We start from the raw sequence: 26,293 nt of genomic DNA, 5'->3' as shown, positions 1-26,293 counted from the left end.
GCCTTTTGACTTAGCTACCTCCCTTGTAAGGAGGAAAAAGCCCTTGGTACATAGGTAAATTATTGTTGTTGTCTAGTATCAACTGTGTGCGAGTAGTGTGCTGTAAATTATGTTAGGTACTGCACATTAATATAATGTGTGTTTCTGTATGATGAAGAACTGATATTCTAACATTCGTACGTGTGTCATGAAAGGTAAAAAAAAAAAAGATTGGTTTTACAACAGTTTATATAAAATTATACGATCATTAGAAAGCTTTAACTATTGTTTCTTTTGACAGTTAATGTTGACACTTAGGGATCGAGTGATATGCTTTGTGGGGTTATAGTCGAATTGATGGGTTTGGTTGCGAAATTGAGTGTTTTCATTACCAAAGCAGTATTGTTCTGACCTAGTCAGTGAATCATTTGATTGACTGTTGTCCTTGTAAAAAGAGAATTTTACTCTCTTTACTGTTAATTCAAAGTAATAGCTTATGGAAATGTGAATTTGACATACATTTGATTGAGGGAGATCGAAAGCATCCTCAGTTATTGTCAACGTACGGAAACGAATGACTAATGAATTCTTTGTTAAGGTTAGTGCCTATATATCAAACTGTAGTCTTTCCAAGCCTACAGTGTAAAAGTATTGGACGATGATTTGTTCCTCAACAATCAAAGTCTTATGTGATAATAATGGGTGAATTTTATAACTTGTATTACCGTAGATAAGCAGACCTGAAGAAGCAGTCAATGAACTTGTGTCTAATATTTCACCATCTAGATGTACCTCGGATTTGTCCAGTCACCAGTTCTTGTAGATAATTCCAACTATTGAGAACCCTTTGAAAGAAGTAATATTACCCTAGGTCCACTTTTGACCAAATCTCGTGTATGCTCTTGCATTTAGCTCATGTGTTGTTTTCTTCTGTTAATTGATTTGTGCATCCTGCCTTTGGAGTACATGACACTTGTCTCCCAAACCTATATTTGCCCTCTTTTTTGGATGGAAGTGCAGCCCTAAGGGGCTTGTCACTCAGTCTTTGGACAGGGCCAAAGATTTGTCTGTATCAGCTTTAACTGTCTTTTCTCAATTTTTTTCAAATACCAGTAACATAGATCTAAATACCAGTAACACATATCCAAGTTAATACAACACAGAGAAATTCAAAGCAAGACATCACAAAGAGATCTATTAAAAGGACTGTAACTGTTTGATGCTGTAGGGCTGCAGGTATCCAGTCATTGAAACTCAAGGCAAGTTGCAACACTTGTCAGTTATAATTTTGATACTATATAATAGATGACTCCATGTACAAACAAGTTAATATATCACTATTAGGAAAGAAAGCAACATCTAAATGATGCCAAAAGCAAAGTTAAGTTTTTTGTTTCAATTTATAAGATATTTTGAATCTATATGGTACAGTTATTATTTTGGGAACTGCTCCTCTTCACAGCACAAAAAAGAATGGTAATGGTAGCAACACATATAAATAAGACATTTGATAAAGTTCCTAGGTATATACTTTGAAGAAATATCATAGAGACAAACATCCACAATAATTACTATCAAAGTTTTTAGCTAAAAGTTGGTGGAGAGTAACCTAAAGGAGCCACAAGTGATCTCCCAATACCAGATCAAGAATATAACGCCAAAGTGCTCACCCATGCAGATGACCTGATGATAATAACCCATTGTAGGAACTACAAAATAACTACTAATAACATCTAAGCCCACCTAGACAAACTAGGACAATGGCTTAGAAATATTTGAATGGAGGCTTCCCCTCAAAAATCATCAGTAACCTTGCACCAGACAATCATGAATCAAAGAAATGTCCAGTGGTCAAATTGAATGGCCAAACTTGTCCAGTGGGAAAAAAAGAAGGAGTCCAAAATTTCTGGTCTTCAATTTTAATACTCACATGACCTTCAGCCCACACATCAAAGATATGACATTGAAAATTAATAAGGGGAAAAAAAATCAGTTGTAAGCATAGGTTTTGGAATTATAGTCTATGAACAGTACCTGAGATTTATTCATATTAGAAAATTCTTCCTATTTTGCATGATTGACTTACCATAGGTAGTGGTAGTTATATGAGGACTTGCTTTGTAATAGGTCAGTTGTGTGACTTATTTTGGCCAATAATTGTTATACATAAAGGAAATGAGCAGTTTTGCAATGGCTGTATGGTACTCTTTTAGCCTGATGGGCTCATGTCATGTATACTTTTTTGTAGCATTATTTCTTTTAATCCACAACTTCATGCTTTATGCGCTAGTTTTCTGTATTCTTCCAAATATGTCCATAACCCTTTTTGGAATTTGTCATTTCTTATGTATTGATTTTTTCTTACAGTTTGATGGAAAGACAAATGCTGAATTGTCTACTACATTAAATCAGAGTATGGACCTGTAATGTTAAAAGTCTGGTGCTGACTTTTGGCTGGTTTTACTGTCAGGAAGAAGAGGTCAAAAGACATAAATCACAATGTTGGCAATTAAGCTTGGTGCCCTGATGCTGCTGTCCATTGCTCATTTTTCTTGTCAGATTGACTTAACAGGAGGTGAGTAGGTTGATGCAATTTCAATAATGCTAGAAAACAGCTCTCTGTACCTCTGTCTTTTGTCAGCTAGGGTTATTTTTTAAATGTGACTCATATATATGTGATATAGTTAAATATATAAATGTATAGAGGTAGATTTTATTTTACAGAAGTGGTACTAATTCTTAGATTCAGTTCATCAGACCTAAGTTCTCTGTGATTTTATAAGTCTTGTTAAGGATCCATGAAATATACATACATACATATACCAAGGCTTTTTCCCCCTTACAAGGGAGGTAGCCAAAAAGGAAAAGGCATAAAATCATTCCCACTCATTCCATCCCTGAATACACTCCACACCCCTCCACCCTCCCTCTTATCTTAGCACCTCCTGGATGACGGGTCATCCCTGCACCTTGTCCACTGCCCTGGGTCAGAAGCAGTGTCACAAGACACAGCACATCCACAGCAAGGCTGCTTAATTAAATCTGCGACCCCCCCTCTCTGTCCCCCCATTGCATAAAAGGAGAAGACGGGGAGAAATCCCTTTGGGCTGCGTCAAATTTTGCTCACACATACTACCTCACCCCCCATCCCCCGCCCATTCCACCTCATGCAATCACAACATCATCCATATACAACCATTCTCCATTCACCCCTGTCTTCTGTCCTCTCCCGTCCTTCCTCAACAGACATTCCCCTCTTCCCCAAAGCCCCCTTCACCCCATTCATCCACCTCATAGATGTTTCTCTACATAGGTATACTTAAAGTAGAAATAAGATTGGTGATTGATCATACAGTTAGAACAAAACTGAAGAGTTAGAATGGAACTGTTTCTATTTGTTGAAAAAAAGGAGTTACAAATCCTGTCATTCAGTTTTAACTTGGAAAAAAATAGCTGATAGTAAAAAGAAAAGGTAAAAAAATGTACCACTAAGCTGGTGAATGAAACAAAAGTATATTTATTATTTTCCATAATCTTATCTAAACATGAACTAATACAGGATGCGTAAAGTTCCCTCCTATTCATTCTTGTATATAAATGTCATTTTACAAGCAGTGAGTCAAATATTTGCTCACACGTTAAGTTGCCTGATGTACAATGATGCATCACAATATGCAAATTACAAAATATAAAGTTAATGCTGTTGTTGTTGTTGTTGTTGTCGTTCCCTAGACTGTCTGTCCGAGCAGTCCCGTCTCCCCAAGGAATGCCATAGCCGAAACTGGGTTTTCCCACAAATCCTTTATAGAGCGTATGTTGTGTTGTTTGTGTGCATGATTGTGTACAGGTAGTCGTCGACTTACGACCTATGCAACTTACGACTGATCGACTTTACGACCACGAGATGGTGCAATAATATCTAACATTTAATAGAGTAATAGAATTGCAATGTTATGCCTGGGGCAGTGCAGTACATTACTCCGACTTACGACTGATCGACTTTACGACCACGAGATGGTGCAATAATATCTAACATTTAATAGAGTAATAGAATTGCAATGTTATGCCTGGGGCAGTGCAGTACATTACTCCGCATGCGAGTATAATAGTTTTGGCAGACTGCCGGCAGCGTTAGCATCCCAGCCAGCTAAATATTCTTTCATTTTGTTTGTTTGAAGTAAAATGTTTCCTAATTTTGCATTGCATTTTGTATTTTTGTATGTTTTGCAATTAATAAAATATAACAAACTTTTTATGCCTAGGCTAGTTTGTTGTCGATAACAATATGTTCGGTACAGTACTTAATTAAACGAAAAGAATGTGTTTTGTTGAAATAAAAAAAATCCTAATTTTGCCTTACATTTTGTATTTTTATGTTTTGCAATTAATAAAATGTAACAGTATTTTTTTATGCCTAGTCTGTTGTCGATGACAAAATGTTCGGTACAGCATTTTGTATTTTTATGTTTTGCGATTAATAAAATGTAACAGTAAACTTTGTTTATGCCTAGTCTGTTGTTGATAACAATATTTTTGGTACAGTACGTAAACGAAAAGAATGTGTTTCGAAATATTTTTTTCTTAATTTTGCTTTACAATGATTTTAATGGAACCAACAAAAAAGGATTTGTAGGTCAAAGATGACAGGACTTTATTCAGTATGCGTAGGCCTAGGCTACGTTTCCTAACGAAAATGATAAAAAGTTAATGAATACTAAACAACGTAGCTCAAAGATAATAAGATTTTATTCAGTATGCATACGTTTCCTAAAGAAAGTCTGATGGTAAAATAATACAAAGGTTAACAAATAGTATTAAATATCATAGGTCAAAGATGATAGGATTTTATTCAATATGTTTAGGCCTAGGCTATGTTTCCCAAAGAAAATCAGATGAAATTATAAAAAGGTTAAAAATACTATACAACATAGTTCAAAGATACATACATACATATACCAAGGCTTTTTCCCCCTTCCAAGGGAGGTAGCCAAAAAGGGAAAGGCACAAAAACACTCCCACCCATTACATCCCCAAATACACTCCACACCCCTCCCACCCTTCCTCTCATCTGAGCACCTCCTGGATGACGGGTCATCCCTGCACCCTGCCCACCGCCCTGGGTCAGAAGCAGTGTCGCAAGACACAGTACATCCACAGCAAGGCTGCTTCATTTAATCGGCGACCCCCCCTCTCCGTCCCCCTTTGCATATAAGGCGAGGACGGGGAGAAATCCCTTCGGGCTGCGTCAAAATTTACTCACACATACTACCCCCCCACCCCCCACCCCGCCCATTTCTCCTCATGCAATCACAACATCATCCATATACAACCATTCTCCACTTACCTCTGTCTTCCGTCCTCTCCCTTCCTTCCTCAACAGACATTCCCCTCTTCCCCAAAGCCCCCTTCACCCCATCCATCCACCTCATCCTAGGACGTCCCCTCATGTTCACTCCCTCCACATCTGCCTTCCATACCTCTTTTACTAGTCTTTCTTCACTCATTCTTTCCATGTGTCCAAACCATCCTAATATTCTTTCATCAACCCTATCTCCCAAATCCTTTTTCACCCCTGTTCTCCTCCTCACCTCCTCATTTCTCACTCTATCCAGCCTAGTAACCCCCACCATACTTCTCAGACACCTCATCTCAAACACATTCAAACTCCTTCTCTCTTCTTCTCTTATGTTCCACGTTTCTGCCCCATACAGTGATGTTGGCACAATCACTCCTTCATACAGTCTCCTCTTCGCATCCATTCCCAAATGTCTATTCCTCATTACACTCTTTAAACCACCAAGGCATTTACTCGCTTCTCTCAATCTACATTCTACCTCCACCTTCACTCCACCTTTTCCTGCTACACTTGCACCCAAGTATCTAAAACTATCCACTTCCTCCAGTCGCTCTCCCTTAATGTTCACTTCCAGTCTACTGCCACTTTCACCCCTTGTACATCTCATCACCTTACTTTTACCCACATTTATCTTTAGCTTTCTTCTATCACATACTCTCCCAAACTCTGCCACCAGCTTCCTCAATCCCTCCTCTGACCCTGCCACAAGCGCAGTGTCATCCGCAAACAACAGCTGGCTCACCTCCCACTTTTCTCCATTTTCTTTAACCATCTCCAATCCCTGACTCACTACCCTAGCATTCACCTCTCGCACCACCCCATCCATGTATAAGTTGAACAGCCAGGGCGACATAACGCATCCTTGACGAAGTCCCACCTTTACTTCAAACCACTCACTCTCTCCATTTCTAATCCTAACACATGCTCTACTACTCTCATAAAAACTCTTGACAGCTCCCAAAAGCTTTCCTCCTATCCCATAAATCTGCATAACCTCCCACAGTGCCTTTCTGTCTACCCTATCATAAGCCTTTTCCAGATCCATAAAAGCCCAAAAAACATCCTTCCCCTTTCCTATAGCTTTCTCACATATCTGTCTTACCACAAAGATCTGATCTACACAACCTCTACCCGTCCTAAATCCACACTGTTCCTCACCAATTACTCCTTCTGTTCCTCTCCTAATCCTCTCAATTAAGATCCTCCCATAAGCCTTCCCTACTACACTCAACAGGCTAATCCCTCTGAAATTACTACATTCACACTTGTCCCCTTTTCCCTTGTAAAGAGGAACTATACAGGCACTACTCCAGTCCTCCGGTACTCTACCCTCTCTCCAGCAAACATTAAATAACCTCACCAACCAGTCCACCATCACTGAACCTCCCTTTTTCAGACATTCTGCATGACATCCATCCAGACCAGGTGCCTTACCTGCTTTCATCATCTTTACAACTGCCTTCACCTCTAAGATTATTTCAGTATGCTAAATATACAATATATATATATATATATATATATATATATATATATTATATAAAGGGTAATATATACTGTATATATATATAGACCGACTTGCGTCCAGATCGACTTACGACCTGTCTGTCGGAACCGAACTCGGTCGTAAGTCGACAACTACCTGTATAATGCAGTCTTCCATTATGTGTTGTATGGTATGGGGTGAAGTGTTACATCCTGGGCAGCTGTTCACAATGCGGTCATCCAACCTCTTCTGGTAGCTTAGAAGTGCTGGGTGGTGACCACACCGCAGTCTGGCCAAGTGGACTCTGTCCTTTCGTGGGAGAGAGGATTCAGAAGGGTGGATATCAGGGGGTCTGGCATGCAGCAGTGTGTTGTCTTTCAGTGTGTTAATGGAGCGGTGAGTGATATGATTATGAATATGTTTCCGGAGGCTGGTATTTGGTGGTTGTGGAGGAAGAGAAGAGAGTATCTGTGCATGATAAAGGTCTTTGGGTGTTGTTTTAATGTTTCTTGGTGTGTGTGGGTGTTCTGCTATGTAGTGTAGCGGGTGTAATGTGTTTGTGGTGGCTGCGGCAAGTGTTTGTGTGCCTCTCATGTCGAGGTGGTCCTTGACTTTGAGGACTTTTGTTTCATGGTGTAAATGGGCTGTAGGTGTTGTATTTGTGCAGCCTGTAATTGTTTTTAGGGCTTTGTTTTGTATGATTTGAAGGGTGTTGTGGTGTGTCTCACTGAGATTAGGAGCCCATGCAGGACTCGCATAATTCAACACTGAGCGTATGCATTGTTTGTATATTGTTATATTAGTTTCTTTGTTTTGTCCAAATGTTGTTCCAGTGATTGACTTAAGTGTGTTAAGTCTGGGTGTGCATTTGTTTTTTATGTTTGTGATGTGTTGTTTGAAAGACATGGATGTATCGTATGTTACACCAAGAATTTTCGGTGTGTTTGTGTGTGGTATTAGAGTGTTGTTGATGTAGAGATGAGGTATGTATTTGTGTTCTTTTGTCCAGTTTGTGAGAAGTGTTGCTGTAGATTTGGTTGGAGCTATTTTGAGTCTGTTTGTGATGAACCATGTGTTGAGTGTGTCAAGGTATGGCTGGATTATTTCTGCAGCTTTGTCTGTGTTACGATGTGTGCATGTGATTGTTATGTCGTCTGCGTCTGTGACATTATATTTATTCAGGATGAAAGAGAATGAGTATAACAGTTAATGCTGTTATACTCATTCTCTTTCATCCTGAATAAATATAATGTCACAGAAAACATGATCAAACCTGCTCACTCAGCTACAACTACAAAATGAATATAATCAGGAAGCTGATGCTGGCATCTTTGTATAGTCCACTTGTTGCTCATGACAAATACATAGGTGTTATCATATTCATGAGGTTGATGTTTAAGTACAAGACAATAGCATTTTATGATTGGATTACAATAAAATCATTGGCTCCATGAAGTAACTGATAGTACATACATACAAATACCAAAGGCTTTTTCCCTTTTACAAGGGAGGTAGCCGAAGTCAAAAGGCATAAATCCACTCCCACCCATTTCATCCCTACCCATTCCACTCCCATCCACCACTCCTCCCTCCCTCTCATCTTGGCTCCTCCTGGATGATGGGTTATCCCTGCATCTTGCCCATCACCCTAGTTTAGAAGCAATGCAGCAAGACACAGCTCATCAACAGCAAGGCCACTTCATTTAATTAGCGACCCCCCCTCTCCATCCCCTCATGCAGAAAAAGAAAAGATAGGGAGAAATCCCTTATGGCTGTGTCAAAATATCATTCACTCGTAATCACTCCCTATCCCCCATCCCTTCCATCAATCACAGTGTCATCTATACACAACCATTCTCCACTCACCCCTGTCTTCTGTCTTCTTCCTTCCTTCCTCAACAGACATCCCCTTTTTTGCTCAATGCCCCTTTTACCTCATCCATCTATCTTGTCCTCAGTCACCCCCTCATGTTCACTCCATCCACCTCTGCCTTCCACACTTCTTTTACTAATCTTTCTTCACTCATTCTTTCCATGTGTCCAAACCTTCCCATTACTCTTTCATCGACCCTATCTTCGACCTGTGGGTGATATGGCAGGTAAATCAGAGCAGGTGACCAAAATGACCCAAAATCCAAAAAATCTCAAAGGAGAAACCATATCAATTTTGCCGAAAATCCGAAGGTGACCGATTTGGTCCAAACTTGCCTCACAGGTAGAGAGTCGGACAAAGTACAAACCAAGGTAGACATGAACAGCCTTAGCCCAAGGGCGTTGCGGTGGCACCTCTCCAAACTTGGGCCTTTTCACCCAGTATTCACTTTTGTGCCTGTGGCACCCATACCGTATCCCTGAGTGGTGTCAAATTGGACTCCACGGCAGCCCTGGATGCCCTCGACCTGTGGGTGATGTGGCGGGTAAATCTGAGCAGGTGACAAAATGACCCAAAATCCAAAAAATCTCAAAGGAGAAACCATATGAATTTTGCCAAAAATCCGAAGGTGATCAATTTGGTCCAAACTTGCCTCACAGGTAGAGAGTTGGACAAAGTACAAAGCAACTTTGACATGAACAGCCTCAGCCCAAGGGTGTGGCGGTGAAACCCCTCCAAACTTGGGCCTTTTCACTCAGTATTCACTTCTGGGCATATAGCACCCATACCGTATCCCTGAGTGGTGTCAAATTGGACTCCACGGTAGCCCTGGACGCCCTCGACCTGTGGGTGATATGGCGGGGAAATCGGAGCAGGTGACCAAAATGACCCAAAATCCAAAAAATCTCAAAGGAGAAACCATATGAATTTTGCCGAAAATCCGAAGGTGACCGATTTGGTCCAAACTTGCCTCACAGGTAGAGAGTCGGACAAAGTACAAAGCAAGGTAGACATGAACAGACTTAGCCCAAGGGCGTGGCTGTGGCACCCCTCCAAACTTGGGCCTTTTCATCCAGTATTCACTTTTGGGTCTTTGGCACCCATACCGTATCCCTGAGTGGTGTCAAATTGGACTCCACGGCAGCCCTGGACGCCCTCGACCTGTGGGTGATATGGCGAGTAAATCTGAGCAGGTGACCAAAATGAATCAAAATCCAAAAAATCTCAAGGTGACTGATTTGGTCCAAACTTGTCTCACAGGTAGAGAGTCGGACAAAGTACAAAGCAAGGTAGACATGAACAGCCTTAGCCCAAGGGCGTGGCGGTGGCACCCCTTCAAACTTGGGCCTTTTCACCCAGTATTCACTTTTGGGCCTGTGGCACCCATACCGTATCCCTGAGTGGTGTCAAATTGGACTCCACGGCAGCCCTGGACGCCCTCGACCTGTGGGTGATATGGCGGGTAAATCGGAGCAGGTGACCAAAATGACCCAAAATCCAAAAAATCTCAAAGGAGAAACCATATGAATTTTGCCCAAAATCCGAAAGTGACCGATTTGACCCAAACTTGCCTCACAGGTAGAGAGTCGGACAAAGTACAAAGCAAGGTAGACATGAACAGCCTTAGCCCAACTGCGTTGCGGTGGCACCCCTCCAAACTTAGGCCTTTTCACCCAGTATTCGCTTTAAGGCCTGTGGCACCCATACCGTATCCCTGAGTGGTGTCATATTGGACTCCACGGCAGCCCTGGACGCCCTCGACCTGTGAGTGATATGGCGGGTAATTCGGAGCAGGTGACCAATATGACCCAAAATCCAAAAAATCTCAAAGGAGAAACCATATGAATTTTGCCCTAAATCCGAAGGTGACCGATTTGGTCCAAACTTGTCTCACAGGTAGAGAGTCGGACAAAGTACAAAGCAAGGTAGACATGAACAGCCTTAGTCCAAGGGCGTGGCGGTGGCACAACTCCAAACTTGGGCCTTTTCACCCAGTATTCACTTTTGGGTGTGTGGCACCCATACCGTATCCCTGAGTGGTGTCAAATTGGACTCCACGGCAGCCCTGGACGCCCTCGACCTCTGGGTGATATGGCGGGTAAATCTGAGCAGGTGACCAGAATGACCCACAATCCAAAAAATCTCAAAAGGAGAAATTATACGAATTATGCCTAAAATCCGAATTTGACCGATTTGGTCCAAACTTGTCTCACAGGTAGAGAGTCGGACAAAGTACAATACAAGGTAGACATGAACTGCCTTAGCTCAAGGGCGTGGCGGTGGCACCCCTCCAAACTTGGGCCTTTTCACCCAGTATTCACTTAAGGGCCTGTGGCACCCATACCGTATCCCTGAGTGGTGTCAAATTGGACTCCACGGCAGCCCTGGACGCCCTCGACCTGTGGGTGATATGGCGAGTAAATCTGAGCAGGTGACCAAAAAGACGCAAAATCCAAAAAATCTCAAAGGAGAAACCATATGAATTTTGCCGAAAATCCGAAGGTGACCGATTTGGTCCAAACTTGCCTCACAGGTACAGAGTCGGACAAAGTACAAAGCAAGGTAGACATGAACAGCCTTAGCCCAAGGGCGTGGCGGTGGCACCCCTCCAAACTTGGGCCTTTTCACCCAGTATTCACTTTTGGGTCTGTGGCACCCATACCGTATCCCTGAGTGGTGTCAACTTGGAGTCCACGGCAACCCTGGACTCCCTCGACCTGTGGGTGATATGGCGGGTAAATCGGAGCAGGTGACCAAAATGACCTTAAATCCAAAAAATAAAGGAGAAACCATATGAATTTTGCCCAAAATCCGAAAGTGACCGATTTGGTCCAAACTTGCCTCACAGGTAGAGAGTCGGACAAAGTACAAAGCAAGGTAGACATGAACAGCCTTAGCCCAAGGGCGTGGTGGTGGCACCCCTCCAAACTTGGGCCTTTTCACCCAGTATTCACTTTTGGGCCTGTGGCACCCATACCGTATCCCTGAGTGGTGTCAAATGGGACACCACAGCAGCCCTGGCCGCCCTCGACCTGTGGGTGAGATGCCGGGTAAATCAAAGCAGGTTACCAAAATGACCCAAAATTCAAAAAATCTCAAAGGAGTACCCCTATGAATTTTGCCGTAAATCCGAAAATGACCAATTTGGTCCAAACTTGCCCAACAGGGAGAGATCCGGACACAGTACAAAGGAAGGTAGATATGAGTAGCCTAAGCCCTAGGGCATGGCGGTGGCACCCCTCCAAACTTGGGCCTTTTCACCCAGTATTCACTTTTGGGCCTGTGGCACCCATACCGTATCCCTGATTGGTGTCAAATTGGACTCCACGGGAGCCCTGGACGCCCTCGACCTGTGGGTGATGTGGCGAGTAAATCTGAGCAGGTGACCAAAATGACGCAAAATTTCAAAGGAGAAACCATATCAATTTTGCCGAAAATCCGAAGGTGACCGATTTGGTCCAAACTTGTCTCACAGGTAGAGAGTCGGACAAAGTACAAAGCAAGGTAGACATGAACAGCCTTAGCCCAAGGGCGTGGCGGTGGCACCCCTTCAAACTTGGGCCTTTTCACCCAGTATTCACTTTTGGGCCTGTGGCACCCATACCGTATCCCTGATTGGTGTCAAATTGGACTCCACGGGAGCCCTGGACGCCCTCGACCTGTGGGTGATATGGCGAGTAAATCTGAGCAGGTGACCAAAATGACGCAAAATCCAAAAAATCTCAAAGGAAATTATACGAATTTTGCCTAAAATCTGAAGGTGACCGATTTGGTCCAAATTTGTCTCACAGATAGAGAGTTGGACAAAGTACAGAGCAAGGTAGACATGAACAGCCTTAGCCCAAGGGCGTGGCAATGGCACTCCTCCAAACTTGGGCCTTTTCACCCAGTATTCACTTTTGGGCCTGTGGCACCCATACCGTATCCCTGATTGGTGTCAAATTGGACTCCACGGGAGCCCTGGACGCCCTCGACCTGTGGGTGATATGGCGAGTAAATCTGAGCAGGTGACCAAAATGACGCAAAATCCAAAAAATCTCAAAGGAGAAACCATATCAATTTTGCCGAAAATCCGAAGGTGACCGATTTGGTCCAAACTTGTCTCACAGGTAGAGAGTCGGACAAAGTACAAAGCAAGGTAGACATGAACAGCCTTAGCCCAAGGGCGTGGCGGTGGCACCCCTTCAAACTTGGGCCTTTTCACCCAGTATTCACTTTTGGGCCTGTGGCACCCATACCGTATCCCTGAGTGGTGTCAAATTGGACTCCACGGGAGCCCTGGACGCCCTCGACCTGTGGGTGATGTGACGAGTAAATCTGAGCAGGTGACCAAAATGACGCAAAATCCAAAAAATCTCAAAGGAGAAACCATATCAATTTTGCCGAAAATCCAAAGTGACCGATTTGGTCCAAACATGTCTCACAGGTAGAGAGTCGGACAAAGTACAAAGCAAGGTAGACATGAACAGCCTTAGCCCAAGGGCGTGGCGGTGGCACCCCTCCAAACTTGGGCCTTTTCACCCAGTATTCACTTTTGGGTCTGTGGCACCCATACCGTATCCCTGAGTGGTGTCAAATTGGACTCCACGGCAGCCCTGGACGCCCTCGACCTGTGGGTGATATGGCGGGTAAATCTGAGCAGGTGACCAAAATGACCCAAAATCCAAAAAAAAATCAAAGGAGAAACCATGTCAATTTTGCCCAAAATCCGAAGGTGACCGATTTGGTCCAAACTTGCCTCACAGGTAGAGAGTCGGACAAAGTACAAAGCAAGGTAGACATGAACAGCCTTAGCCCAAGGGCGTGGCGGTGGCACCCCTTCAAACTTGGGCCTTTTCACCCAGTATTCACTTTTGGGCCTGTGGCACCCATACCGTATCCCTGAGTGGTGTCAAATTGGACTCCACGGCAGCCCTGGACGCCCTCGACCTGTGGGTGATATGGCGAGTAAATCTGAGCAGGTGACCAAAATGACGCAAAATCCAAAAAATCTCAAAGGAGAAACCATATGAATTTTGCCCAAAATCCGAAGGTGACTGATTTGGTCCAAAATTGCCTCACACGTAGAGTCGGGCAAAGTACAAATGAAGGTAGACATGAACAGCCTTAGCCCAAGGGCGTGGCGATGGCACCCCTACAAACCTGGGCCTTTTCACATAGTATTCACTTTTGGTTGTGTGGCACCCATACCGTATCCCTGGGTGGTGTCAAATTGGACTCCACGGCAGCCGTGGACGCCCTCGACCTGTGGGTGATATGGCGAGTAAATCTGAGCAGGTGACCAAAATGACCCAAAATCCAAAAAATCTCAAAGGAGAAACCATATCAATTTTGCCGAAAATCCGAAGGTGACCGATTTGGTCCAAACTTGTCTCACAGGTAGAGAGTCGGACAAAGTACAAAGCAAGGTAGACATGAACAGCCTTAGCCCAAGGGCGTGGCGGTGGCACCCCTTCAAACTTGGGCCTTTTCACCCAGTATTCACTTTTGGGCCTGTGGCACCCATACCGTATCCCTGATTGGTGTCAAATTGGACTCCACGGGAGCCCTGGACGCCCTCGACCTGTGGGTGATATGGCGAGTAAATCTGAGCAGGTGACCAAAATGACCCAAAATCCAAAAAATCTCAAAGGAGAAACCATATCAATTTTGCCGAAAATCCGAAGGTGACCGATTTGGTCCAAACTTGTCTCACAGGTAGAGAGTCGGACAAAGTACAAAGCAAGGTAGACATGAACAGCCTTAGCCCAAGGGCGTGGCGGTGGCACCCCTTCAAACTTGGGCCTTTTCACCCAGTATTCACTTCTGGGCCTGTGGCACCCATACCGTATCCCTGAGTGGTGTCAAATTGGACTCCACGGCAGCCCTGGACGCCCTCGACCTGTGGGTGATATGGCGAGTAAATCTGAGCAGGTGACCAAAATGACCCAAAATCCAAAAAATCTCAAAGGAGAAACCATATCAATTTTGCCGAAAATCCGAAGGTGACCGATTTGGTCCAAACTTGTCTCACAGGTAGAGAGTCGGACAAAGTACAAAGCAAGGTAGACATGAACAGCCTTAGCCCAAGGGCGTGGCGGTGGCACCCCTCGAAACTTGGGGCTTTTCACCCAGTATTCACCTTTGGGTGTGTGTGGCACCCATACCGTATCCCTGAGTGGTGTCAAAGTGGACTCCACGGGAGCCCTGGACGCCCTCGACCTGTGGGTGATATGGCGAGTAAATCTGAGCAGGTGACCAAAATGACGCAAAATCCAAAAAATCTCAAAGGAGAAACCATATGAATTTTGCCCAAAATCCGAAGGTGACCGATTTGGTCCAAACTTGCCTCACAGGTAGAGAGTCGGACAAAGAACAAAGCAAGGTAGACATGAACAGCGTTAGCCCAAGGGAATGGCGGTGGCACCCCTCCAAACTTGGGCCTTTTCACCCAGTATTAACTTTTGGGTCTGTGGCACCCATACCGTATCCCTGAGTGATGTCAAATTGGACTCCAGTGCAGCCGTGGACGCCCTCGACCTGTGGGTGATATGGCGGGTAAATCTGAGCACGTGACATAAATGACCCATAATCCAAAAAATCTCAAAGGAGAAACCATATCACTTCTGCCGAAAATCCGAAGGCGATCGATTTGGTCCAAACTTGTCTCACAGGTAGAGAGTCGGACAAAGTACAAAGGACGGTAGACATGAAGAGCCTTAGCCAAAGGGCGTGGCGGTGGCACCCCTTCAAACTTGGGGCTTTTCACCCAGTATTCACCTTTGGGCCTGTGGCACCCATACCGTACTCCTGAATGGTGTCAAATTGGACTCCACTGCAGCCGTGGACGCCCTCGACCTGTTGGTGATGTGGCTGGTAAATCTGAGCAGGTGACTAAAATGATCCAAAATCCAAAAACTCTCAAAGGAGAAACCAAACGAATTTTGCCCAAAAGCCGAAGGTGACCGATTGGTCTAAACTTGACTCACAGGTAGACAGTCTGACAAAGAATAAAGAAAGGTAGACATGAACAGCCTTAGCCCAAGGGCGTGGCGGTGGCACCCCTTCAAACTTGGGCCTTTTCACCCAGTATTCACTTTTGGGCCTGTGGCACCCATACCGTATCCCTGATTGGTGTCAAATTGGACTCCACGGGAGCCCTGGACGCCCTCGACCTGTGGGTGATATGGCGAGTAAATCTGAGCAGGTGACCAAAATGACCCAAAATCCAAAAAATCTCAAAGGAGAAACCATATGAATTTTGCCGAAAATCCGAAGGTGACCGATTTGGTCCAAACTTGCCTCACAGGTAGAAAGTCGGACAAAGTACAAAGCAAGGTAGACATGAACAGCCTTAGCCCAAGGGCGTGGCGGTGGCACCCCTCCAAACTTGGGCCTTTTCACCCAGTATTCACTTCTGGGCCTGTGGCACCCATACCGTATCCCTGAGTGGTGTCACAACCGTCCCCACGGAAGCCCCGGACGCCCTCGACCTGTGGGTGATATGACGGAAAAATCTGAGCAGGTGACCAAAATGACCCAAAATCCAAAATATCTCATAAGAGAAACCATATTAATTTTACCTAAAATCCAAAGTGACCGATTTGGTCTAAACTTGCCTCACAGGTAGAGAGTCGGATAAAGTAAAAAGCAAGGTAGACATGAACAGCCTTAGCATAGGGGCGTGGCGGTGGCACCCCTTCAAACTTTGTCCTTTTCACCCAGTATTTACTTTTGGGCCTGTTACACCCATACCGTATCCCTGAGTGATGTCAAATTGGACTCCAGTGCAGCCGTGGACGCCCTCGACCTGTGGGTGATATGGCGGGTAAATCTGAGCACGTGACCAATATGACACAAAATCCATAAAATCTCAAAGGAGAAACCATACGAATTTTGCATAATAGCCGAAGGTGACCGATTTGGTCCAAACTTGTCTCACAGGTAGAGAGTCGGACAAAGTACAAAGGACGGTAGACATGAAGAGCCTTAGCCAAAGGGCGTGGCGGTGGCACCCCTTCAAACTTGGGCCTTTTCACCCAGTATTCACTTTTGGGCCTGTGGCACCCATACCGTATCCCTGAGTGGTGTCAAATTGGACTCCACGGCAGCCCTGGACGCCCTCGACCTGTGGGTGATATGGCGAGTAAATCTGAGCAGGTGACCAAAATGACCCAAAATCCAAAAAATCTCAAAGGAGAAACCATATGAATTTTGCCGAAAATCCGAAGGTGACCGATTTGGTCCAAACTTGTCTCACAGGTAGAGAGTCGGACAAAGTACAAAGCAAGGTAGACATGAACAGCCTTAGCCCAAGGGCGTGGCGGTGGCACCCCTCCAAAGTTGGGCCTTTTCACCCAGCATTCAGTTTTGGGCCTGTGGCACCCATACCGTATCCCTGAGTGGTGTCAAATTGGACTCCACGGCAGCCCTGGACGCCCTCGACCTGTGGGTGATATGGCGAGTAAATCTGAGCAGGTGACCAAAAAGACGCAAAATCCAAAAAATCTCAAAGGAGAAAACCGTATGAATTTTGCCGAAAATCCGAAAGTGACCGATTTGGTCCCAAATTTGTCTCACAGGTAGAGAGTCGGACAAAGTATAAAGCAAGGTAGACATGAACAGCCTTAGCCCAAGGGCGTTGCGGTGGGAACCCTCCAAACTTGGGGCTTTTCACCTAGTATTCACTTTTGGGCCTGTGGCACCCATACCGTATCCCTGAGTGGTGTCAAAGTGGACTCCACGGGAGCCCTGGACGCCCTCGACCTGTGGGTGATATGGCGAGTAAATCTGAGCAAGTGACCAAAATGAATCAAAATCCAAAAAATCTCAAAGGAGAAACCATATCAATTTTGCCGAAAATCTGAATGTGACCGATTTAGTCCAAACTTGCCTCACAGGTAGAGAGTGTGACAAGGTACAAAGCAAGGTAGACATGAAGAGCCTTAGCCCAAGGGCGTGGGGGTGGCACCCCTCGAAACTTGGGCCTTTTCACCCAGTATTCACTTTTGGAAGTGTGGCACCCATACCGTATCCCTGAGTGGTGTCAAATTGGACTCCACGGCAGCCGTGGACGCCCTCGACCTGTGGGTGATATGGCGGGTAAATCTGAGCAGGTGACCAAAATGACCCAAAATCCAAAAAATCTCAAAGTAGAAACCATATGAATTTTGCCGAAAATCCGAAGGTGACCGATTTGGTCCAAACTTGCCTCACAGGTACAGAGTCGGACAAAGTACAAAGCTAGGTAGCCATGAAGAGCCTTAGCCCAAGGGTGTGGCGGTTGCACCCCTTCAAACTAGGGACTATTCACCCAGTATTTACTTTTGGGTGTGTGGCACCCATACCGTATCTCTTAGTGGTGTCAAATTGGACTCCACGGCAGCCCTGGACGCCCTCAACCTGTGGGTGAGATGGCGGGTAAATCGGAGCAGGTGATCAAAATGACCCAAATTCCAAAAAATCTCAAAAGAGAAACCATATGAATTTTGCCCAAAATCCGAATGTGACCGATTTGGTCCAAACCTGTCTCACAGGTAGAGAGACGGATAAAGTACAAAGCAAGGTAGACATGAACAGCCTTAGCCCAAGGGCGTGGCGGTGGCACCCCTTCAAACTTGGGGCTTTTCACCCAGTATTCACTTTTGGGCTTGTGGCACCCATACCGTATCCCTGAGTTGTGTCAAAATTGACTCCACGGCAGCCCTGGACGCCCTCGACCTGTGGGTGATATGGCGAGTAAATCTGAGCAGGTGACCAAAATGACGCAAATTACAAAAAATCTCAAAGGAGAAACCATATCAATTTTGCCGAAAATCCGAAGGTGACCGATTTGGTCCAAACTTGTCTCACAGGTAGAGAGTCGGACAAAGTACAAAGCAAGGTAGACATGAACAGCCTTAGCCCAAGGGCGTGGCGGTGGCACCCCTTCAAACTTGGGCCTTTTCACCCAGTATTCACTTTTGGGCCTGTGGCTCCCATACCGTATCCCTGAGTGGTGTCAAATTGGACTCCACGGCAGCCCTGGACGCCCTCGACCTGTGGGTGATATGGCGAGTAAATCTGAGCAGGTGACCAAAATGACGCAAAATCCAAAAAATCTCAAAGGAGAAACCATATCAATTTTGCCGAAAATCCGAAGGTGACCGATTTGGTCCAAACTTGTCTCACAGGTAGAGAGTCGGACAAAGTACAAAGCAAGGTAGACATGAACAGCCTTAGCCCAAGGGCGTGGCGGTGGCACCCCTTCAAACTTGGGCCTTTTCACCCAGTATTCACTTTTGGGCCTGTGGCACCCATACCGTATCCCTGATTGGTGTCAAATTGGACTCCACGGGAGCCCTGGACGCCCTCGACCTGTGGGTGATATGGCGAGTAAATCTGAGCAGGTGACCAAAATGACCCAAAATCCAAAAAATCTCAAAGGAGAAACCATATCAATTTTGCCGAAAATCCGAAGGTGACCGATTTGGTCCAAACTTGTCTCACAGGTAGAGAGTCGGACAAAGTACAAAGCAAGGTAGACATGAACAGCCTTAGCCCAAGGGCGTGGCGGTGGCACCCCTTCAAACTTGGGCCTTTTCACCCAGTATTCACTTTTGGGCCTGTGGCACCCATACCGTATCCCTGATTGGTGTCAAATTGGACTCCACGGGAGCCCTGGACGCCCTCGACCTGTGGGTGATATGGCGAGTAAATCTGAGCAGGTGACCAAAATGACGCAAAATCCAAAAAATCTCAAAGGAGAAACCATATCAATTTTGCCGAAAATCCGAAGGTGACCGATTTGGTCCAAACTTGTCTCACAGGTAGAGAGTCGGACAAAGTACAAAGCAAGGTAGACATGAACAGCCTTAGCCCAAGGGCGTGGCGGTGGCACCCCCCCAACTTGGGCCTTTTCACCCAGTATTCACTTTTGGGCCTGTGGCACCCATACCGTATCCCTGATTGGTGTCAAATTGGACTCCACGGGAGCCCTGGACGCCCTCGACCTGTGGGTGATATGGCGAGTAAATCTGAGCAGGTGACCAAAATGACGCAAAATCCAAAAAATCTCAAAGGAGAAACCATATCAATTTTGCCGAAAATCCGAAGGTGACCGATTTGGTCCAAACTTGTCTCACAGGTAGAGAGTCGGACAAACTTGTACAAAGAAGGTAGACATGAAAAGCCTTAGCCCAAGGGCGTGGCAGGTGGCACCCCTTCAAAGTTGGAGCCTTTTCACCCAGAGTATTCACTTTTGGGGCCTGTGGCACCCATACCGTATCCTGAGTGGTGTCAAATTGGACTCCACGGCAGCCCTGGACGCCCTCGACCTGGGGTGATATGGCGAGTTAAATCTGAGCAGGTGAACCAAAATGACGCAAAATCCAAAAACATCTCAAAGGAGCAAACACCATATGAATTTTTTGCCGAAAATCCGAAGGTGACCGATTTGGTCCAAATTTGTCTCACAGGTAGAGAGTCGGACAAAGTACAAAGCACCAAGGTAGACATGAACCCCGCCTTAGCCAAGGGCGTGGCGGTGGCACCCCTTCAAACTTGGGGCTTTTCACCCAGTATTCACTTTTGGGTGTGTGGCACCCATACCGTATCCCTGAGTGGTGTCAAATTGGACTCCACGTCAGCCGTGGCCGCCCTCGACCTGTGGGTGATATGGCGAGTAAATCTGAGCAGCAGGTGACCAAAATGACGCAAAATCCAAAAATCTCAAAGGAGAAACCATATGAATTTGCCGAAAATCCGAAGGTGACCGATTTGGTCCAAACTTGTCTCACAGGTAGAGAGTCGGACAAAGAACAAAGCAAGGTAGACATGAACGCAGCCTTAGCCCAAGGGGCGTGGCGGTGGCACCCCTTCAAAGTTGGGCCTTTTCACCCAGTATTCACTTTTGGGTGTGTGGCACCCATACCGTATCCCTGAGTGGTGTCAAATTGGACTTCACAGCAGCCCTGGACGCCCTCGACCTGTGGGTGATATGGCGGGTAAATCTGAGCAGGTGACCAAAATGACGCAAAATCCAAAAAATCAAGGAGAAAACCATATGAATTTTGCCGAAAATCCGAAGGCGACCGATTTGGTCCAAACTTGTCTCACAGGTAGAGAGTCGGACAAAGTATAAAGCAAGGATAGACATGAACAGGCTTAGCCCAAGGGCGTGGCGGTGGCACCCCTTCAAACTTGGGGCTTTTCACCCAGTATTTACTTTTGGGTGTGTGGCACCCATATCGTATCCCTGAGTGGTGTCAAAATGGACTCCACGGCAGCCCTGGACGCCCTCGACCTGTGGGTGAAATGCCGAGTAAAATCTGAGCAGGTGACCAAAATGACGCAAATTCCAAAAAATCTCAAAGGAGAAACCATATGAATTTTGCCGAAAATCCGAAGGTGACCGATTTGGTCCAAACTTGTCTCACAGGTAGAGAGTCGGACAAAGTACAAAGCAAAGGTAGACATGAACAGCCTTAGCCCAAGGGCGTGCGGTGGTACCCCTCCAAACTTGGGCCTTTTCACCCAGTATTCACTTTTTGGCCTGTGGCACCCATACCGTATACATGAGTGGTGTCAAATTCGACTCCACGGCGGCCCTGGACGCCCTCGACCTGTGGGTGATATGGCGGGTAAATCGGAGCAGGTGACCAAAATCACCCAAAATCCAAAAAATCTCAAAGGAGAAACCATATGAATTTTGCCGAAAATCCGATGGTGACCGATTGGTCCAAATTTGCCTCACATGTCGAAGACAAAGTACAAGGCAAGGTAGACATGAGCAGCCTTAGCCTAAGGGCGTGGCGGTGGCACCCCTCCAAACTTGGGCCTTTTCACCCAGTATTCACTTATGGGCCTGTGGCACCCATACCGTATCCCTGAGTGGTGTCAAAATGGACTCCACGGCAGCCCTGGACGCCCTCGACCTGGGGTGATATGGCGAGTAAATCTGAGCAGGTGACCAAAAATGACGCAAAATCCAAAAAATCTCAAAGGAGAAACCATATGAATTTTGCCCAAAATTCGAATGTGGCCGATTTGGTCCAAACTTGCCCCACAGGTAGAGAGTCGGACAAGGTACAAAGCAAGGTGGACATGCACAGTCTTAGCCCAAGGGCGTGGCGGTGGCACCCTTCTAAACTTGGGTTTTTTCACCCAGTATTCACTTATGGGCCTATGGCACCCATACCGTATCCCTGAGTGGTGTCAAATTGGACTCCACGGCAGCCCTAGACGCCCTCGACCTGAGGGTGATATGGCGAGTAAATCTGAGCAGGTGACCAAAATGACGCAAAATCCAAAAAATCTCAAAGGAGAAACCATATCAATTTTGCCGAAAATCCGAAGGTGACCGATTTGGTCCAAACTTGCCTCACAGGTAGAGAGTCGGACAAAGTACAAAGCAAGGTAGACATGAACTGCCTTAGCCCAAGGGCGTGGCGGTGGCACCCCTCCAAACTTGGGCCTTTTCACCCAGTATTCACTTTTGGGCCTGTGGCACCCATACCTATCTGCCATGTCCTTTTCCAGTCCTGTTCTCCTCACCTCATTTCTTACTCAATCCAACCTTTATTGCCACATATAACTACTATTTTTTCTATCAATTGTCAAAGTCAATCCAGTTGATAGTAAAAAAAAAAAATTAGATAAAGGTTACTCTGTTTCAAGTTTTGCCATCACCCTGATAGTCACCTCTCATTCAGTTGTTAACTCTTGAATAAATGTTGGGAGGGTTGCCATGTTATGTAACAGGGGGGGGGGGTGAACCAGCTTCAAAGGAGCTAAGATAGAAGAGACAACAAATGAGTTCTGGATGGATGTATACTTTGACTCAGCCATCCCCTGACAAGGAGGAATGGGCCTTTTAATATATGTATGTATTGTATTTTACTCAAAATGTATTTTAGAATTAGTGTATGAAATGGTGATGTACAGTGTTAACTAGAATAGGAGTAACTGTCTTTCTCTACCTTTCAGGATTCTTCAAGTCCACTCCGTACCATCCAAACCTAAAGCACTATGAGACAATACCTCCAGTGGCCTTCAGACACAATATTGTAAAAAGAGGGATCCAAGAGAGCAACCATCCTCTCAATAAGATCAAGGAAGTTTCATTCAATGCTCTTGGAAGGTATAGAAAAGTAGAAGATTCATGTCTTTCTATGTCACAAATTTCTCCCTTATCCTTTCTCAACTTCCCAGCTCTCTTATAAAAATAAAATAAAAATTGCTCATATTGTGATCTCCCATCTCTCCAAAGATCTTCCATCTTCTTGCAATTAAATCAAATAGGTTGGGGTATTATCCATCAAAATCTCGAGAATATTTCATAAAATTGAAACTTGATGTTATCATAATGTTATCATTAGGAATATTGTTGAATGTATATAAAAAGTCCTGTGGATATATATTATATATATATACATATATACATCAGGGTTCCCACGGTCCTTGAAAATTCTGGAAAGTCCTGGAGAAAAAAAAAAGTGATCCTGGAAAGTCATGGAAAAGTTCTGAAATTCTGCCAAAAATCAAGTGGTCCTGGAATTAGGACTACCAGCTAAAAAAGTCATTGAAAGTCCTTGAATTCAGTGTTGCATGGATGTTGGTTGTGCTCAATATTCTACAGTGTGCAGTGTCTGCACCTATCACATGGCTATGGCATCCTTCCAGTTTCTAGTCTTTGTACTGTCTGTGGTGGTTGTACAAATACATCAGGCGAGACATCATTGACTTCTAGCTTGCCTGAACTTTTCAGTCTTTTTCTGAGGTGAGCGATTAAATAAAAAAGGAAAGAAGCAAAAGGGACATGATTGGCAAAGTTTTCATTCTCAAGTGAGAATTAGAAATTTGTATGTTGAACTGAAATTGCAATAAGCTTTTTTATGGGAATTAGAAATTATTTGTAGTTATGTATACATAGGAGGCAGATATAGTAATGAAGTTGACAAGCAATTATGTCTCGCCTTTTATAGCGTTGAAGATGCATGTCTGGGTTTTTAATATTAATTTTTCTTTTTGCAGTAGTATGGCATCCAAGTAAATGTCACTTCAATATCCACTCTGGGTGGAGGATCCACTGTTTTCAGTATGGGTCAAGGAAGACCCAAGGATGACACACCAAAGCATACTGCAAAACTTTGCAAGAAGCGTTTTGACATAGCAAACATGGGAGTTTCCGCTCTGAGAAGTCACATGAAAAGCAACTTGCATAACAGGATCAGCCAGTCAAGGCAAAACCCATCAGCAATCCGCAACTTCTTTGGAAAGAAGCAAGACGAAAAGGCAGATGATGCTGCAGCCAATGTCACCTCCAGTGCACCAGTTGCTAGTACAAGTACAGCTCCACAAAGATCAGAGGTTGCAGCTGTTGTGTCAGATGCTGCCCTCCACGCAGAGGTTCTCTGGGCTCTGAAGCTTGTTATGAGCAACTACTCATTCAATTAATCATCTGATGTGGGCATGTTGTTCCCAAGAATGTTTCCGGACAGCCAAATTGCTACAAAGTGTGCTTATCTAGTTTGTTTTGCCCTGTCTCCATATTTCCATGATCTGCTAGTGGAGAAAAACAGAAGTGCGGAGTGCTATACCATAAATTTGATGAGTGCATGAACCCTGTTTCACAGAATGAACAAATGGACTTAATAGTCCATTACTGGGACAATGATTCTGGTCAGGTCAGTGTAAGGTACTTTGGGTCACAGTTCTTGGGGCAGGCTCGAGCAAGCGACCTACTCAACAACTTCAAGGAAGGGACACAACAACTAGATCCCAAGCGTCTGCTTCAGGTGTCAATGGATGGACCTAACATCAATTGGAAATTTTTCAATGACCTGCAACAGGAGCGCAAAACACAGGATCTCCCAGAACTTCTGAACATCGGAAGCTGTGGACTCCACACTGTCCACGGAAGCTTGCAGAAAGGGGCCAACAAGACTGGATGGAAGATTGGAAACCTGCTAAGGTCTCTGTGGCAGCTCTTCCATGATACCCCCGCAAGAAGAGAGGATTTCACCACTATCACAGGGAGCAAGCTGTACCCATTGCAATTTTGCCAGCACAGATGGGTTGAGGATGCAAAGGTTGCAGAGCGTGCGTTGCAGATGTGGCCCAACGTGGAGAAATTTGTGGCATCCTTCAAAGACCCCAAGAAGGCCCCTAGCACTGCCTCATTTGCATCAGTGAAAACTGCCTGTGAGGACCCACTCTCCGTCGCAAAGCTACAATTCTTCATCTCTGTAGCTAAACAACTCCAGCCATTCCTTCAGAGGTTTCAAACAGATGCACCCATGGCACCGTTCTGGACAAAGCAGACACCATGCAGAAACTGGCCAACCTGGACCCCAAGGACCAGAAGAACCAGATGCTGCCAAAACTTGTAGATCTGGGATTTGCTGCTCGAGAGTCTGTGAAGAAAGCTGCTGAGAAGAAACTGGTCAGTGATTTGAAGGTCCTGGCATTCAAGAATGAGTGTGTGACACTGCTATCAGAGCTCACATCCAAGATGTTGGACAAGAGTCCCTTGAAACTGTCCCTGGTTCGATATCTCTCTGCACTGGCTCCAGATAAACTAGTTGCTCCTTCTACAGATGCGGCGACAAAGTTCCAGAAAATCCTCCAGATGCTTTTGAATGCCAACAGGCTGTCCGGGGAAGAGTGCGATGAGCTCCTTGCTCAGTACAAGGCGTTTGGCAGTGAGATGAGGCAGGAACATGCAGCAAATTTCAAGAACTTCATCCCAGATAGTGAAAGGCTGGACATATTTCTGGGCCAGTACTTTAAAGACCACAAGTACAGCAAGCTCTGGTCTGTTTTCAAGATGCTTCTCACAGTCTCCCATGGTCAGGCATCAGTAGAAAGGGGTTATTCTGTGAACAAGGACCTCCTGGTTCAGAACATGCAGGAGAAGACTATTGTAACTCTTCGTACAGTCTATGACAGTATCCAAGCCACGGGCCAGCACTTCACTGAGTTACCCTTCACTCCCAGACTGAAAAGGCATGTCAGGGCATCGAGGATGAGATACCAACAGTACCTTGCGGATCAGAAGAAGTCACAGACAGATAATGAGAAATCCTCAAAGAGAAAGGCACTACTAGAGGATATCCAGTCAGCAGAGAAAAAGAGGAAGCTCTTGAAAGATAGTGTGGAGTCAATGACCAAGGAAGCAGACCAGCTGGCAAAGAAGGCAGAAACAGAGCATGACTTCACTTTGCTGGCTAAGTCCAATGCTTTCAGACTGAAAGTTTCTGAGAAGGCGGATGAAAATCTCAAACTGGAAAAGAAACTACAAGACCTCAAGCAGAAACTGAAATCAATGGAGTGACTATTTTCAAGAAAGAGCAAAGAATGAATTATACCTGATACTCTGATATATATATATATATATATATATATATATATATATATATATTGTAATCTAACAGAGGAAGACTGGATAGTGTAATAAAGTGGGTGGAATTGGCTGGCTGTAAGGGGTGGAGGAGGCCAGAAAGATCAGTTTGTATTTGAAAATTGTTTCAGATATTCCGCTCAAAGTCCTGGAAATTTGATGATTTTTATCCTGGAATATCCTGGAAAAGTCCTGGAATTTAGTTTTCAATTTTCTGTGGGAACCCTGATATATATATATACA

At 45.0% G+C, this 26,293-nt stretch overlaps 1 protein-coding gene across 2 annotated transcripts in view; it reads left to right on the top strand.

Annotated features, from left to right (window-relative positions):
- The first annotated feature begins 298 nt into the window (after positions 1 to 298).
- LOC143040672 (ADAM 17-like protease) overlaps positions 299 to 26,293 on the top strand; it is a 59,155-nt gene continuing 33,160 nt past the window's right edge. For both annotated transcript variants that reach the window (XM_076211939.1, XM_076211940.1), the window contains exons 1-3: positions 299 to 577; positions 2,347 to 2,554; positions 22,636 to 22,789. In XM_076211939.1, coding sequence (XP_076068054.1) covers positions 2,479 to 2,554; positions 22,636 to 22,789 — 230 coding nt within the window. In that variant the 5' untranslated portion in view covers positions 299 to 577; positions 2,347 to 2,478. The remainder of the gene's footprint in view (positions 578 to 2,346; positions 2,555 to 22,635; positions 22,790 to 26,293) is intronic.

The sequence above is a fragment of the Oratosquilla oratoria genome, chromosome 29 (genome assembly GCF_046742065.1).
Source record: "Oratosquilla oratoria isolate Oo_2021 chromosome 29, ASM4674206v1, whole genome shotgun sequence".
Classification (NCBI taxonomy): domain Eukaryota; kingdom Metazoa; phylum Arthropoda; class Malacostraca; order Stomatopoda; family Squillidae; genus Oratosquilla; species Oratosquilla oratoria.
Note: the sequence above shows the minus strand (reverse complement) of the source record. Positions and strands in the feature narration are given on the sequence as shown.